The sequence below is a fragment of the Zootoca vivipara genome, chromosome 4, assembly GCF_965207765.1.
Source record: "Zootoca vivipara chromosome 4, rZooViv2.hap1.1, whole genome shotgun sequence".
Taxonomy (NCBI): domain Eukaryota; kingdom Metazoa; phylum Chordata; class Lepidosauria; order Squamata; family Lacertidae; genus Zootoca; species Zootoca vivipara.
This window is the reverse complement of record NC_142587.1, coordinates 46,451,876-46,469,763: the sequence shown is the minus strand read 5'-3', so window position 1 is coordinate 46,469,763 and position 17,888 is coordinate 46,451,876. Positions and strand designations below refer to the sequence as shown.

At 39.5% G+C, this 17,888-nt stretch overlaps 1 protein-coding gene across 1 annotated transcript in view; it reads right to left on the bottom strand.

Moving 5' to 3' along the window:
* Positions 1-17,888, bottom strand: part of USP9X (ubiquitin specific peptidase 9 X-linked) — a 71,684-nt gene that overhangs the window by 33,270 nt on the left and 20,526 nt on the right. The window contains exons 2-15 of the mRNA XM_035116677.3: positions 17,579-17,832; positions 14,281-14,426; positions 13,720-13,799; positions 12,342-12,454; positions 11,876-12,094; positions 10,554-10,669; positions 8,234-8,485; positions 8,012-8,150; positions 6,702-6,854; positions 5,494-5,598; positions 3,272-3,478; positions 2,270-2,406; positions 1,336-1,469; positions 449-536 (exon numbers count right to left, since the gene is read on the bottom strand). Of these exons, the coding sequence (XP_034972568.3) occupies positions 449-536; positions 1,336-1,469; positions 2,270-2,406; positions 3,272-3,478; positions 5,494-5,598; positions 6,702-6,854; positions 8,012-8,150; positions 8,234-8,485; positions 10,554-10,669; positions 11,876-12,094; positions 12,342-12,454; positions 13,720-13,799; positions 14,281-14,426; positions 17,579-17,674 (1,985 nt within the window). The 5' untranslated portion in view covers positions 17,675-17,832. The remainder of the gene's footprint in view (positions 1-448; positions 537-1,335; positions 1,470-2,269; positions 2,407-3,271; positions 3,479-5,493; positions 5,599-6,701; positions 6,855-8,011; positions 8,151-8,233; positions 8,486-10,553; positions 10,670-11,875; positions 12,095-12,341; positions 12,455-13,719; positions 13,800-14,280; positions 14,427-17,578; positions 17,833-17,888) is intronic.

Genomic DNA, 17,888 nt, shown 5'->3' with positions numbered 1-17,888 from the left:
TTTGATGAAACAATGGATATGTCTGCATCAGCTGTACTCAGACTAAAAAGGTACCAGTACACTCTCTGCAGCAAAGCAATTAAGCAGTAACTCAACTAGTCAGAATAAAGATTATCAGTGCTTGCATTAGGAGCAATAAAGAGCTGGTATGTGGATAAATGAAAGCAGCCAATGAGTCTTCGTCTGGGACACGGGAATGAGACAAATAAAGGGATTGTGCATTCTAGCTGGTAGACCTGCAACTAAAGAGCATGCAAGAGGGACTTGTTTTTAGCCATGTGCCTTACTGCGACCTTGTCTAGAAATAGATTCAGCCACAAGAAGACAAATATCATTTTGTAGATCAGCTGTTCTCAACAGCAAAAAGGAGCATCCATTTTTTTGCTTTTTGAACAGCACAGATTGCTACTTTTACACCCAATGTAAAGCAAGAATCACTAAAACCAACCGTAGGAAGTTCAGACGTTCTTGGACTTCTTGCACATGACTGTATCTACTCCCTGGTCTTACAGTTTGTGGATCGTATTCCCCATGCTCTGAAATTTTAATACAAGATATTATAATACATTTTTTTATAAATCCAACAGCAAAACCTTTTCAATTTTTCTCTAAAGGACATTCCATTATGTTCAAGAAAGTGCTTAGGATTGCATACATTTTTAAGTTTCTTATCCAGTCTTATCTATTAAAAGGGTATTTAAGATTAGTGACGTCTTTTCTATTTGAAAGGTATATGCAAAGTTTACATTTCAACAACAATTTACTTTTACAAAATTACTTTGGAAAATTATCAGAAGCTCCCCAATATTAGATACCATATTTGGGAGATATAAATTTGTCAATCACAGCACATTTTATAGCTATTGTAAAAATACACGAATATACACAAAATTGGCAGCTTTGTCAATAAAATTATTCTGCTCCTCCCCACCTTCATCAATGAATTATTTGCTTAAATACCGTGTTTCTCATATTATAAGACATGTCTTATATTTATTTTTTCCTCAAAAACACACACTATGGCTTATTTTCAAGGGATGTCTTATTTTTTTCCTCCTCCTCCTGCCGTGGCCAGCATTGCTGCTGCGCCTATCACTATGTCTTATTTTCGGGGTATGGCTTATATTCCTTGAATGCTTAAAAATCCTGCTATGGCTTATTTTATGGGTATGTCTTAAAATATGAGAAACAGGGTATGTACAGTTGGGTCTGGAAAAATACCTAAAGTAGAATCTAGGCTGAAGGTGACTTTCCCACTTCCTTCAGCATATAAGGAGGAAATAAATAGCAATATATCTCATAATGTAGTTCTAGACAAAATTAAATTTAACTCACCTTTAGCATACTGTCTCATGCTTTCCATATACGCTGAAAGATTTTCTGCAACTAAAGTTACTAGAGCATGATTGTGCTGAAGTTGATTGATTAAGTCATGGCGATAAAACACATGGGGGCTTCGCTGAGTTTGACTGCAGTTTAAACAAACATCAAAGTGTTACAAGTCCTAGTACTGAGAGTTCCAAACAATCCATTCCAAATGGCTAGCATATTGCAAAACTATGCACACTCCCTCCCAAAGCTCCTAATCCCCTTAGTTATGGGAGGGGTTCAGGGACTTGAGCAGACCAATTAGTTCTCCCCAGTTTTGTCTCTTTTATTTTCAATGACTGCATTAAAATTCTGTGTCTCAACTTCTCTTAACCATAGCACTGACATACTCATGCAGACTGCCAAGCTTCTGATTGCCCTTTAAGTCTTTATTCCCCTTACCCCAAGACAAGAGCTTCCCACAGAAAACACTGAAAAAAAATCAGTGTTTTAGTATAATTGTGATTGGGCAGCAGTGCCCTCACCCCAAGGTAACAGCATTCAGTGTGAAACAAGTTCCATCTTCAGACTATGGAGTGAGTTACTCCCAATTTTCTGGCTTCTATAGGCTTTAGCTTTACAAATGCCATAAGCCAATTTAACTGAAAGGAATGAGCAATGAGAACCAGGGGGAGATGATCTGATCGTCAGGCAGGAGAGAAAAAATTGAGGAGACTGCACTTGCCTGCCAGAGTTCTCTGCTCTCCTGCCTCCGTCGCGTGATTAGAGAAGTTACCCACCCCATCCATTTGGGTCATCAGCAACCATCTCAAATGGAATTGCATCCATTATGAATTAATATTTCCCACTATATTTCAGCAATACTAATGGATTATGTGAACTGTGTACCCTTTTCTAGCAGAACACATTAAAGAAATGAAAGTTTATATTAAAGTCTCACCTCAAGTTTTGTGGTGCTTCACCAAACAAACTACAAATTTCCCTAATTTGTTTCAATGCAGGAATGACCCATTTATCATTTGTGCGAAGCTCTTCTATAAAACGATCTATCCATTGTATTTTTTGTGTATCTCGATCCTTAAAAAACAAATATTTTTATTTTAGCTTGCAACAATTAAATAATTTCAAAGTGGTTTATCCATTTCAAAGTGGTTTATCCTTGTTTTAAATACTTTGGAACTGAATCATTAGGTTAGAAAACACCCTACAAGAGAAGTTAACCAACAAACTCAAAATAGCACAGATAGAAGCAAAGGAGGGTACCTTCAGCCCAATATGGGTCTCCTTCATCACATACACAGCACAACAGGACAATGACCAACCCTTCCCCACAACATCTAATAACATATGTTTTTATCCCTTTGGTGTCTGCTGTCCTGGTATCCTTTTGAGAGGAGGGCTGGGTACAAATTCAATACATAAATAATATGGACACCATGGCAAGCTCTCGTTAACACTAATCAAAGGGGAGGAAGACAAAGTGAAGCTGAAAGGGAAGGAGAACATATGCCAGCCCATAGCTTGCTCATAATCCTCTAAACTATGGTTAGGAGTATGGTTTTCCTTTATTTTTTGTGAAAATAATACAACAGTCTTAAAGCCACTATAGTATCAAATCCCAGTGTTAACACCAATGGGACTATGGATTATTGGACATACATGAATTAACCTTGTGTTCACAAGTTCCCTTCATCACATGCTCTAATTTCAATAAGTCCCATCACCAGAAACAATTTCTTGCTCCATCTGAATTGCCAAACTATGATTTTCATAACCCATCTAAACCAGGGATCCAATCCTAATCTGAAAGGATTCAACAGCAAGGTCACCATTTCATATTTAACAGCATACTAGTTGCTGTTAAGGAGAGAGAAAGGTAGGAACACACAAGCATAACATCAGCCAACCCAAAGTCAATGACTACCAAACAAAATATATTTACCTGAGAACAACTATAATCTAAGATTTTAATGTGGGCACTGAGAGCCAAGTCCATGATATCAACTGGAACATCATCACTATGTGCTAAATTCCATAGAAGGTTCAGTACTTTGTGAGCCATCACACCATCTTTATCATCTTCTGCAAGACGACGAATTAACTCAAGTAGCTTTTCACGCTGCTTTTTGCTTGCATTTGTCCAACTTGCCTAGAAAATAAAGGGACACCACCAGAATATTTTAATGTGGCACAAAAATTAAAGTTATGTGAATTGAAATACTAAAAGTGTTAAAATTAAGTTATATTGTTAAAATGCAAATTAAGCTGTGGTAGTAATTCTACTGTTCTTTCCAGTAACACCAATTAGGATGTCAGCATGAAGTAGCTTACCAAAAACTGGAAGAACTAAGCTATTTTTAGATAATTTTCAAATACTTCACTTGAATGGATTTGTAATCAGTAATAATGTTAATTGTTCAGTGACTGCATTTCACAGTAATAGGCAATAATAGGAAGCCAGACAGAAAGGCCTCTTCTTCTCCCATTCAAAATAAATCCATGGCCCTGCTTCAGCAGAAGAGCAGAAACCAAGCAAATTTTACTTTGTTACCCAATATTGTTAAGAATTGCCCTACTGAATCAGGCCAAAGTCCCATCAACACCAGCATCAACTTGTAAGTGGCCAAACAGACTATGGGAAGTTCACACACAGTAGATGAGCACAATCTGCACTTTTGAATACCAGTGACAGGTATTCAAAAGCGTACCGTCTCCAACAATGGATGCCATATATACCCTCCACGGCTAGCAGCTATTGATGCCGTCATCCTTCATGAATTTGCCTAATCCTCTTTTAAAATCATCCAAATTGGTGGTAATCTCTACACCTTCTAGGAGTGAATTCTGTTGTTTATGCCTTAAGTGAAATAATATTTCATTTTGCCCATCTAGAATCTTCCAACATTGGCTTCATTGGATAGCCCTGGATTCTACTATTATGAGAGGGTGAAAAGGCATTGGTCATGAGTTTGAAGGGGATATCTGTATCCACATAGAGTATACAGTGGTGTCTCGCTAGACAAATTTAATTCGTTCCGACGGTCAATTCATACTACAAAAAATTCGTTTTGCGAGGCACCGTTTCCCATAGGAATGCATTAAAAGGTAATTAATGCGTTCCTATGGGCTCCGGGGGACTGGCAGCAGTCACAGAGCAGGGATCGGATGAGTCACAGAGCGGGGATCGGACGAGATCAGGATCTTTCCTCCACTTTCCCCCCACCCCGCCCAACACAGAAGCCTGTCCGATCCCCGCTGTGTGACAGGTGGGGTGGGGGGAAAGCGGAGGAAGGAACGGATCCATTCCTCCACTTCTCCCCCCCTTCTTCCCGCACTAGTTCCCCTTTGTGTTCCACTAGTCTCTGCCGGTTGCCCCTCACTGCTCGCGGCAACCGGCAGAGACCAGCGGAACACAAAGGGGAACTAGCTGCAGCGCGAGAAGCAGGCGAAGGAAGATCAGCTGACAGGCAATGACAGCTCATCTTCCTTTGCCTTCTTTCCACTCTACAGCTGGTTCCCCTTTCACTAGAGGAATACCCTATAGGTTTTGTGATCGGACGTTTTTATGGCCACGCTTCGCAAGACGAAGCGGCGGCCATAGAAAACCTCGTCGTCTTGTGAGGCAACCTCCGATCGCAAAACCCATTCGTCTAGCGAAAAATTCATCTAGCAGGGCATTCGTCTAGCGAGGCACCACTGTATCTGCTGCCGTTATAGGACTTCAGCACCACCTGGTGGTTGATGGCAAAACTGCTGCTCAAACAAAGACTTCCTTGTTGCATTCTCCCACGAGCCCTCAATATAAGCCAAAACATCCCGGAGAGGACTGAACAGTAAATAAGGTTTCTTGACCCCCTTCATCCTTTGAAAATTCATCTGCCACCCACTAAAATATGCACACTAAACACTGAGAGGCTGCTTTTCCACATGACGACACATAACATTTGCTCCTCCCAATTCGGTAAAGCTGAAGTACAAAAAACTCAGGACGCTGGAGGAGCTTAGCTTATCCCCAAGTCCAATGATAGTAAAGCACTGAAGGGAAGAAAGCACTGAAGGGAAGGGCTAAGGGCTCAAGTTCCTTTATTACCAGCAACTCCCACTGTTGACCCTGAGGCTGTCACTTGCTCCAATTAATAACAGCAGATAAATATGTATGCTTACCTTGAAACAATCAAATAGGTGGTCAAGTTGTTCAGGAGAGAAATCCCAGGCCAGTTTTGCAAGGAGGTCATGTACATTCTTCACAATGGCTTCATGTTTTCCTGCCTTGATAAGAAAGTGTTAACACCACTTACTGCTATCTCTACACAAGACAGGATTGTCTTTATTTTTATGAGACTTAGAATTTCTATTACAACCATTTCCCCGCATGTTATCCTACAAAGTGGAATTGACCTGCACTAACAGCGACCTTAGAACAATTCTTGTAAAACTAGCACTGTTCTCATCCTGTTCTCATTTTTCTGTGGCAGGTTGGAAAAGATAGCTTATATAATACCTCAGACTTTAAACTGCACTTATCTCTTGCTCTCCTGACTTTTTCAATTCATATTCTTTAAAACCCTTTTGCCTTTTTATTTACAAAATCGATACTCTATATAAAGAGGCTAGATGATCTGTTTACAGATCATCATTACATTTCCCAAAGAAAGCTACAGGCAGTAGTTCATACTCCTTCATATTTTTAATGCACATTTGCTTCTGAACATTTAAGCTAATAAAAATTGTGGGGTTTTTTAAAGTTACACTTTAGAATTGTAACTGACTTAGAGCAACAGCAACACTAGGCTTAAATCTTCCTGTTCCAAAACATTAATAAAACTTAAATAGCCAAGTTTGAAAAAGCAGGCAATTAGCACTATGATCACAATGTCAGCTCAATCTACTAAACCCATTTAACTTAATAATAACATTTATATAGCCTTCCCAGTGTGCATGGCACTTCACAGAGCAACAAGCTTACCATACACAAAACAGAGAAAGGAAAGGCAGGATAAATCAAAGAATGTGCAATTGTTTCAGTTATATGTGTTTATGCTGTAGGGGATGGAAATGGGTTGATCAAAAGGCAAAAGCTACAATGTTCAACTTCTTAAATCTGATGATTCAAGAAAAAAGAGCACCAATAATTCATCAGGCTTCCTATGCCACATTTAGCTTCCTTCTTTTGGTAGCACAGCATGTGAACTAACCAAAAGTTGGTGTCCACCACAGAAAAACATAACATAATAAACCATGGTATTTGCAGACAGACTGATGAATTATAATTTAACATCTATATCACACAATATAAGCAACTCCAACTCATGCATGATAAGTAGTTCAAAATAAATTGCTCTCACTCGAGGTGACAGTTGTTTAATCCCTACCTGTGCAGCCCAAATGTTGTCAAGGTCTTGCAAGGTGAGGGCCTTTTCTTTGATGACAAAACGAAGAATTTTCTCTAATTTTTCTACATACTGAGGTTGATGTAGACTATCCCTTAACACAATCGATAAGATATTATTCTGTTGAATCCACTCCTAAATTTAAGAAGGTAAAGAAAATTTCAGGTGACAGCAAGCAGTACATTATAAACACGCCCAAAAGATGAAAGAGCCAGACTTATTTTTGTAACAATATGGAACAGGGGGTCCAACTCTGATCACCAGAGTTTATCTGATTCATAAGCAATGTTATCTACTGGCAATTCCACATATTACACTATTCAGGCACAATATACTATAGGCATGTAAGCAGATACCAAAAGTAATGCCAAGAACCAACTATTTGGCAGAAGCACCAAAAGCCATTTCACAGAAGCACCAAAAGGGAGATGTTTGTTACAGCAGGGGTGGCTAACCTATGGCCCTCCAGATGTTGAACTACAATTCCTATCAATCCCTGGTCATTGGCCATGCTGGCTGCAGTTGATGGAAGTTGGGAGTACACCTGGTTACCTATCTGAGTTAAACAACAGGCAAACAGAGCAACTTTCAGAAGTGCTGATAGTACAACTCACAATATCTGTTCATTTTCTCATTTTCCCAGTTATTCCCTTCCATTTCTGCACCTTGTCCTAATCATTCCAGCCGCTATAACATGATGTTGTGGGACTACAATTCTCAACCACTCCTGATCATTGGTCATACTGGCTGGGGCATGATGGGACGTTGGAGTCCAAGAACATCTGGAAGGCCACAAATTCCCTGCTCCCACTCATGTTGCAGTATTAAAATTAAATCTTCCACCATCAACCCCACTAAATTTGAGCATAGAGTAGAAAGTACACAGGGCATGGTGAGAAAAGTCTTAGCTCCACTGAGCTATTTATGACATGGCTTTAAGTTGAAGTCCAACTATATTTGAAGGACCACAGGTTCCCCACTCTTGGTTTAGATACCTTACTGGAAATGGTTTTGTTACACAAAGTCTTTGGTTCTTGAATTTTTACCATATGCTGAGCTTTTTAGTGGGTCGTTTTGAGTTTGGTTTTATCAAATACTGTATATTTTTGTTTTGATTGTTACTTACATTTTAATGTCTTATTGTTTTTAATCTCATAAGCTACTTTGTGTCCATAGACAACAAAACAAGGTAAAATAATAAAATCAAAATCAAAGTTAAGGAAAACATATCCTGGAAAGAAAGGCAGACAAATGCTTTGAATGGATACAATGATATAATTCAAAGAACTTACTGCCATTCTTTCTGCTGTAAGCCATTCCTCCTCTTCGGGATTGCCATGCCGATGAGTGTAATAGGACACACTAGATATCACCTTGTTAACTTCATTTAGTGCATTCATTTTTCCATTAAATGATGAAATTTGCAACAACCTGTGGAGAAATGTTTGTATAAGAGAAGCAGAATCGGATACCAAACACAGAAAGCACTGTACTCATAAAATAAAATGCCTTACCTAAGTATCATTTTTAATCTAAATATTTCTAGGTTTTTTACAGTTTCCTCTTGCCCTGGAACTCTTGAGGCTAAGTTCTTTAGAGATTTGATTATCATTGACAAAGCATCATTTTTGGCTTCATTCTTGGCTTCTTTTTTCAGTTCATCATCAGTTAAGTTTTCTAAAAACTGTGGAACCATTTCTATAATTGGAAGGAAGTATTTCTTCACTGTATGCAGTGTTAGAAACTCATAGCACTGTCCAAATGGTCTGGAGAGAGAAAAAACAGTATAAAAGGCTTAAAGTAGTGTTCAGGGGAATCAGTATTTACTAAAATTTTGTACAAACCAGCCAAAGTATTATCCCTCCCCACATTTTGCCATCCCATTAGCAGATGATGAATGTTGTGGTTTCCAGGTATTTTTGAGGGGCAATATGTGAATTGGATACCCCCCAAACACCAGAGCTCCTCCTGGTGGCCACCATGTTCCCTCTACCCACTGAAGCAATGCTTTATGGCAGGCTTCCTCAAACTTGGCCCTCCAGATGTTTTTGGTCTACAACTCCCATGAGCCCTAGCTAGCAGGACCAGTGGTCAGGGACGATGAGAATTGTAGTCTCAAAACATCTGGAGGGCCACATTTGAGGAAGCCTGCTTCATGACAACAAAGTGTCAAACTGACAGAGGCTACTGTGGGAAAATTAGTGCCCCTCTCCCCACTTGGACTCCCATTCTGCCCCAGAAGCTCCTGCCAAAATGACATCTCATGACATTGTTCCAAGGGCCTTTGTGAGTGTAAATAGTGGACATCAATACATCAATAACTGAAAAAAGATCTTGCTGTATCTCAACACCATTAATTTCATCCCAGATCTTGACCACTTCCATACTATTCAAGATAAATGTTCTCTACAAAGAGCTGAACTGCTAACAAAATGGCTCTGGCTGAGTTTGTATGTATCTCTCTTCCAAGAGCACTGGAGGTAAGGTTCCTTAGGTCCTTATACACAGACGCAACTCCCTACTGTATATGTAATATCCTCTTGCCCCAACTCATTACAATCCAGATGTGCCCAATTTTCTACATAAGAAACAATACAGGGTGCAGAAAGTTCAAATGGAGTGGTGGTCCTCCACCAGGAACAGACGTAGCTCACCAAAGCTTCAGCATTCTATTTCAACAGCAAACTGCTACTGGGGAAACACTGAAACCTCACAACAAACCTTGGCTTTCATCAGTCTCATTGCCGTAATTTCCAATAAATTATAGTTCCTAATTAAGGTCACCTGCCCAAAAGCTGAGCTTGCGAGATCAAAGTGAAGAAGAAAAAATAAGGTCTTCTGAAAGCGTGCAAGTTTTAAAGCTAATCTGTATGGTAATTAAGGTACAGTAGTTTTATAAATCTTTGCTCCTAGACTGCAAACCCTAAATGACAAAATATCTATTTTTTGAACCAATTGGCTCTTTTTGCAATCAAGCTAAACAGAATGTGCCTAGCTTAGCATTTGCAAAGAAGGTAGTATACTGTTTTCATTCTCTTCTTCCCTTTCAAAAAAGCTCAGAGCTGCTAACAATAAATCACACTAGAGGGTATATATACTTCACAAAAGTAACAAAAACTGCAGCACATCCATTCTCATGCACTACTGAAGAAACCAGAAGACTTCTGAATCTATTATTCAGACTTAATGCTCACTTGCTTGCACAAGCTGGGGCATCAGATTTTCATCAATCTTGCCCCACACACACGCAACAGCACTCCCGTGGTAAAGCCAATGATGAGAGAGAAACTAACTCAAGTAATAATATAAAAAAATTCCTTCAGTAGCACCTTAAGGTGCTACTGAAGGAATTTTTTTATTTTGCTTCGACTCAGACCAACACGGCTACCTACCTGTATCAAGTAATAATAGTAATAATAATAATAGTAATAATAATAATAATAATAATAATATTTATACCCCGCCCATCTGGCTGGGTTTCCCCAGCCACTCTGGGCGGCTTCCAACAGAAAAATAAAACACAATAATCTATTAAACATTAAAAGCCTCCCTGAACAGGGCTGCCTTCAGATGTCTTCTAAAAGTCTGGTAGTTGTTTTCCTCTTTGACATCTGTTGGGAGGGCGTTCCACAGGGCAGGCGCCACCACCGAGAAGGCCCTCTGCCTAGTTCCCTGCAACTTGGCTTCTCGCAACGAGGGAACCGCCAGAAGGCCCTTGGTGCTGGACCTCAGTGTCCGGGCAGAATGATGGAGGTGGAGACGCTCCTTCAGGTATACTGGACCGAGGGATCAAGGGATACTGTTATTCAGTTGATACATAGAAAAAGGACTTACTTGATGAGAGCTGCAATAATCTGAACATTCAATGCTGATCCACTCATAAAACGATCGTGTAAGATCTGAAACCCATTTAATGTGCCAAACTTGTTGATGAGATCTACTAGCCAGCCCTGCAAAACAAATTTTCCTGCTTTACATGTCATTCTACCAACACATATTTACATTGCAAAGAACAAGTCCTACTTTTGGTCACAATTAGAAGTAAATATACACCTTTAACCAGGATTATCCTCTCATGTACTGTTAATAATTTCAAAATATTTTGCAAGTTGTGATAACACAAGCAATTCAGTATTAAACTATTATAAAAGACAGGTATTTCTGAACAAGAGAGCTTTTATGCACAGTAATCTGTTACCGGTATCTTCTGCCCCAATTAATACAAGATTTCCTTTTAGGTTAGAAACCAGAAGCGAATACAGATTAATGGGGTGTGGGGGACAGTTTTAGTATATGGAGATCATCATAACAGCCTCAGCCAAAAGCTATATTGACCTCCTTTTGAAGTTCCAGTCATGTGAACTGAGACTTCCCAACACCTTGAGGCTCCAAGGGACTTAGCCTTGAAACAAACATACCAATTTATACACTTCAATGAAGTTAGCAACTTTCACAAATTTTAACATCAACTTTTTTGGCTGTGATTTGATACATTTGCAACTACAGTCGTACCTTGGTTTTCGAACAACTTAGTTGTCGAACATTTTGGCTCGCGAACGCCGCAAACCCAGAAGTGACTGTTCCAGTTTGCAAACTATTTTTGGAAGCCAAATGTCCGAAGGGGCTTCCACGGCTTCTGATTGGCTGCAGGAGTTTCCTACAGCCAATCAGAAGCTGCGCTTTGGTTTTTGAACGTTTTGGAAGACGAACAGACTTCCAGAACGGATTCCGTTCGACTTCCAAGGTACGACTGTACATTAAGGCTAATGATACTTAGTTTACAAATCCTGGTTAAGACAGAAGCATGTTTAGTATTAGCCAATGTACATTTCACAGTAGATTTTAAAAAAACCATGATGAAGTCTGACAGAAAATAGTGAAGAGAATTCATTTTAAGATTAATATTTAAGATTAGCTCTGATTTGTGCCTAAGCACAATGCAGGCTGCAGCACGTGTATATGTGTTTACGGCTTTTATGTCTTGATTAAGAATGCACTAAGAAGCAGGTAGAGAGTACAGTTTCTGCTTCACCTGGTTCTTACTTTTCCAACTTAGCAAAAACCGAAGAGGCAAACCAATACCCCAGAAAACAAATGTCCAGAAATGTCTTAAGTGAGACTGATCACTGTTGGTTCAAAATTTCAAATCAACACACCTTTGGTGACCGTGGGTCTGGAGGACGAGCATAAAGTTCATCTTCAGCCAGCTGAACTCCAGCAGGAACAGTTTCAGAGGGACGTGTACCATTGTAAAGATGGAATTTGCAATGAGGATTTAAGGCCATTGCAAGAAGTTCAAGAAGAGGAAACCAATCTTGGGCCAGCTTCGCCACACAGAGTTCAACTAGACGGTGAGTGTTGTTAATGATACATCTCTATTAAGAAAAAATACTTTATATAGACTTGCTTGATAGTGAAATTCCTTATCAGAGTAAAGGAAATTCTATAAACCTTTCTTGCATGAAATTATTTATTTCAAACCGTACAAATTTAAGCTACAGGAATTATATAGTAAAAGTAAGGCAACAATTTTCACAAGTGTCACAGTTAATTAATCAGTTTTTACCATACTGAAGCTGTTGAAATCACGGATACATGAATGGGTAGCTAAAACAAACTTACATGAATCTCAAATTTCCAGCCACTCACTGCCTCATCTGTAAGGATTTTTGTGAAAGAGATAGTTAACCCATCTCGAAAAAATCGCTGACATGCTTCACTTTTAACATCAAGGCCTGTGTAAAAAGAGATCATCAAAGAATTAAGTTTACTTGGTGTCATACACTAACTACTAAATTACCAACAGTAAAACATTTAGAAAATGCTTCGAAAGAAAGCTGTTTAATACATTTAATACCTATTATACTTTAACAACATTACATAGACTCTATATCCATGCAATAGTTTAACTACTGTTAGTTATTTTTCTATGCATGTTACTAGCCTTCAAGGTTGCAGGAAACACTACACTGCAGACATTAAATGCCCAGAAGCTAGGAAGTCCCTATCAAGAAGTTTGCAATAGCTAAAAGAAGTAGGGTTATCATTTTTATTATCCTTATCATTTATTTCCTCTCAACCTTGCAATCTTGCTTCTGTGCAACTCCCTCTACTAGTCAGCCCCCAATCAACCTGCCTTTCTCCAACTTGCAATGGATCTGAAGGCAAATTAGACCTGAAACTGACTCCCAACATTGATTCTATTAGTTGAGCACTTTCTCCTGTGCTAATTCTTTAGAAATGCATCAAATCTTTCACCTGTAGAAACACAAATGATTTAAACTAAAAACTGTAAAAATCCAATTATCTTCTTATAATCTGTACAATTCCTACAAGATGGGTCACTATCAACATCTTCCCAAATGCAAACAAGACCAAGCCGCTTGCTCAATACTGCCTACTGAGTTTAAATTGTAACCCATGGACTTCCCAAGTCATAGCTCACTCTCAGCCACTATGTACAATAATTCTTCAACTACTAAAATGCTGTTTAGATATACAAATGAAAGTTCTCCACCAAAACAAAACAAAACAAAACATATTTCTAAACTTACCTATTTACTCGTTTCATTGAACACTATGGGTGTTCCCCCATTTGCACAGGGTTTGTGTTCCAGGCCCCCGTGCACATAAACGAAAATCCGCAAGTGCGGAGAATCCTCTAAAAAGCCTCTAAATTCCCGTTTTTTTCCTGCTCTCCAGCTCTCTCTTCCCACAACTCTCTCTTCAATTAGAGTTGAAGTTCTGGGGCCAGCTGGAGGATGCACAGAAAAGCGGCAGCGGCTGCACCACTGCACACATCAGCTGCTAAGCCTAGCAGCCTAAACAAAGCCCTGCTGCCCCGCCCGTCTCTTTGGGGATTCCTCAGGCACCAGGAAGGGTCCCTTGCAAGCCACGAGGACTCTCCAGCTCTCTCCCATTTCCTGGCTTGAATCTATTTATTTCTTTATCTCCCTTTATACACAGTCAAGTAGTTAGTAAAGCTAGCAATTCAACTTACCTTTTTTACTAAGCTCAATAGCAGCTTCTAGAAGAACTTCTAACTCCCCTTTAGGCAATACAGGAACAACCCATCGAGGTCTAAGAAAACATTAGAATTAGAATATAGTATTTCAGATTCAGGTAGGTAGCCGTGTTGGTCTAACGCAGTCGAAATAAATTAAAAAATTGTCAAGTAGCACCTTAGATTGTCAAGCTTTCGTGTGTATCTGAAGAAGTGTGCATGCACACGAAAACTTATATCCAGAACATACTTAGTTGGTCTCTAAGGTGCTACTTGACAGTTTTTTATTTATAATATTTCAATTTGACATGAAATCTAACTTTCCCCCTTCAATGTCCTTCATCTGGAAAAGATGAAATAATTTGAGCCACAAATTAACACACTGCCTGAAAAATCTGCCACTCTCACTTCCTTGCAGTCCTATTGAGCATTAAGCATTTTGGGTTTATATATTTTTTTAATCCTACGGAAAAAATTCTGCTAACTAAACAACTTATAAGCACATCCTGCTTTAATTATGAAATACTGTGTATGGCAGATACACCATATATAAAATACCTGTTAATCATGTCATCCAACTTGGCCAGGTCAGTGTGTGGAAATGCAGGCTCCTCATCTTCAAGCTGTGGTGGAGCATCACCTTGACCCTGTTCATCAGGGGGTGTAGCTGGGGAATTCTCATTTGAAGAATCAGGGGAAGAAGTCTGAATTAGAAAATATATAGTTATGTAAACCACTCAAATACTGAAATTCCTGCATTTTTTAAAAAATTACGGTGTCATCATACAGTTTAATCAAGTTTAAATGTCTCCTAATAATATTCAAATGGTATACCTTCCCCCCCCCCAACCTTTCAAGGGTAAATGTATCTCTTTCTTCTTCGTATTTATGCTGCACAGGACAGTTATTTCACACTTTCATTTTAATCACATTTGTACTACATTTGTGGTTTTAGTTTTCAACATATAACTCTGCAAAATTCCTTTCCCCCATGTACTAAATTTAATAGCTTTTCTAAATCACAACCCCCTCCAAAATCAAAACATAAGCTTTGATATGGTCCTCCTGGTCATAGGTCATAATTCTAACTCAGTAGCTGCCATGTGTGGTGGGATAGACCCAACCTTCTGACACCAGCATCACTGCTACTTCCCTGGATGAGGCTGTGACAAGGCAGGACAGCAGCAAATTTGGGCCTGTGCAGGGAGCACTGGTGAGATCACACTGGTCTACCACACACTACTGCAAATGTAATGAGTTCAACACCTCTATGCAATGTAATGCACGAATAACACAAGCAACATCCACAGCAGCCTGAAACCTATAAAATTCAGTCTCAATCAGGTGCCCTCCGAGTCCTCCTGTAGGGCAAGCACTTTACATTCCAAGCATAATGAAGAAAAAAGCCACTTTCCACCAAGTTCTATGCTCAGGGATAGCAAACACAGTGCCCTCCAGAGGTTTTTGACTACAGCTCCAATCAGCCCAGCTAGCATGGCCAATGGAAGCCCAAAACATCTGGAGAAAAGAATGCTGACTACCCCTGCTCTATTTGCTACTGAGAACACCAGTGAACATCTATTCCAGTTGCCTGCATGTTTCCTTGGCAATATTTACACAATTTTAATGTAAGCAAACTTTTTCTGTATGTTCTATAGTTCTTTACTGAGCTGTAGGCTGCTCTTATAAAAGGAGAAAAAGCACATCAGCCAGCAACACTTTGACAATCTTCTCCTCATTGGAGACAATACATTCACAACATTGTGCAAACACCAATTGCGGAATTCAACATTAAGCTTTTCCAATTGTTCCATCTGTGTAAGCATTTCAGCTTACTAGGCAGAATGATACCTCTCCCCCTTCCCTGTGCTGCTCTGGCACTTCTCCTGACCCTCCCAGAGTTAATTTCAGGGGTGCAGGGAGGCACACGGGTAAGGGGAAGAGGAAGAGGGGAAAGGTCCATTGTGCAAACTGAAGTTCTTGTACTGACAGGGCTCATTAGGAGAACTGCACTACATTTGGTAGCAACGTCTCCTTGATGAACATCCAACAAGTCTTACATATTGTACTGACTGCCAAAATGCTGAGAACAATGAAAGAACAGCAAAAGCAAGTTTGGAGCAACACTATTGTGATACAATGATCAACAGAAAGTGGTGGGGGAAATTACTTCTATTGGAGGATGTGAGTTGGCGCAAGATCTCCAAGACACTGATGTGATTATGTTCATGCAGCAAGAGTACAAGAGCTCTAAACTCACTCCTGTTCTCACTATGCATAGAGGTAGCATGTGTGAGCATGTAACATTATCATCAGAACAAGCCTCAAATAAAGCCAGTTTTGTTCACCATGTGTGCAAAAAATAAAACCTCAAGTGCAGCAAGCAAAACCATTTTTTTTTGCAGCAATTTCTGAGAAATCCCAATCTAATTACTGGATCTTCTCAGAATGGTTTTGAACAACTATATTTTCTGAGCCAGATGAACAGAGTATAGACCCAAACAAGAATTTGTTTAACAAAAGCAGCAATTTAAGCAATAGCCTCTAGTACAGGCATCCCCAAACTGCGGCCCTCCAGATGTTTTGGCCTACAATTCCCATGATCCCTAGCTAACAGGACCAGTGGTCGGGGAAGTTGGAAATTGTAGTCCAAAACATCTGGAAGGCCGAAGTTTGGGGATGCCTGCTCTAGTATATGCAATTAATACATACAAGCTGTCACTCATCTGCTTGCTTTTAGCAACTTAAGAACACATGTAAACACCTATGTGCAAACAGGCATGGAAGAGTTTGTGTATTCTCTCTCATTTACTATGCTTATTTGCTACAAATAGTTGTGTGGGTGGCAAGCAGCTTTTGTGAATTTACAAGGCTACTGTAAACCTCAGCAGTTCACCTGCTGTAAGTGAAGTTAACTGTACAAAACCTAGTGCTTCCAACAGAAGCCATGGAAACCTTGTCTATGTAAATAAAGCTTAATAACTATTACAATTCACTTCAACAATGATTCCCTTATCAATTGTAATTTTATTCTACTATAGAATGTGACATTTCACTCATTTGGCAAGAAAAACATGAGGTTTTTTAATGCAGTGGAATAGGAGTTCGGAGACCTCAGAAGTCTAGCATTACTGTGAGGATGATCCTTGCCTTCTCCACAGCCCGAAGATTGGAAAGAAAGCTTGGGGGTTGTTTTACACTTCAAAGTGCAGTGGCAACCTGGCACACCCCAGTGAAGCCAGGTGCTGACACTTCTTAGTGCATCTCAGAAGGCTACTGTTAAAATAACCAGTCCCAGCCATCTCTTCCCCTCTAAACTGGATCCAGACCTGGGAACAGTAATCATACATGACCTTCTGAGGGACTCAGAAACCTAGCACAAGAGCAGGGAATCCCCACTCTCCTTTCCAAGCTGAAGATGAAATGGGCTTGTTTTTGCAGAAAAGATCACATTAACTCCCTATGTACCTCCAAGCTCAGAGCTATAGAGTGACTGTACCCAACCTCATGCTGTATTACAGAGAGGACTACACAAGATCTGGGCCAAAAGCATACACCTCCTGGGAGAGGGATACAGTTATAGTGTCAAAAATGTTTAATTAACAAAGCCAGCCAAAATATGTGGAATCTTTATTTAGAGAATCTTAATTTTTAAAACAAATATTCAAAGAGACTCTCACCATGCAAGGGGTTTGTAAACAGGAGATGCCCAGACTAACTTTACTGGGATGTATTTAATGTGGAAAGTAGAACTGAAGTGTATTGTTGCAAGATTAAGGTTAATTAGTGTTATCAATTACAACATTTGCTCAAAAAAAATCTAAACTTTGATTACTTATATGAATATCCACCATACCTGATTCTGCTGGAGAGGAGGCTGGGACTGTCCATCAGGAGCCTGGCCCTGGCTGTCGTTCCCTCCTACTGGAGAGCCACGGGTCGTGGCTGTCATACTCGAAACAGGGCAGATTTTTGCAATTTTGTCTGCTTATGTAGTTGTTGAGAGAGAAAAACTTATAGTCCGCTTAATAAAGTTGAAGTACCAGCATATGTCTGTTTTAAAAAGCTCCAACTCAAGAACAAGCCATCTTGCAGAGACCATTGCATAACCTGAAAGAGATACATTCAAACATATAATTTTGTTTTAAACTTTTTGAACATGCAAA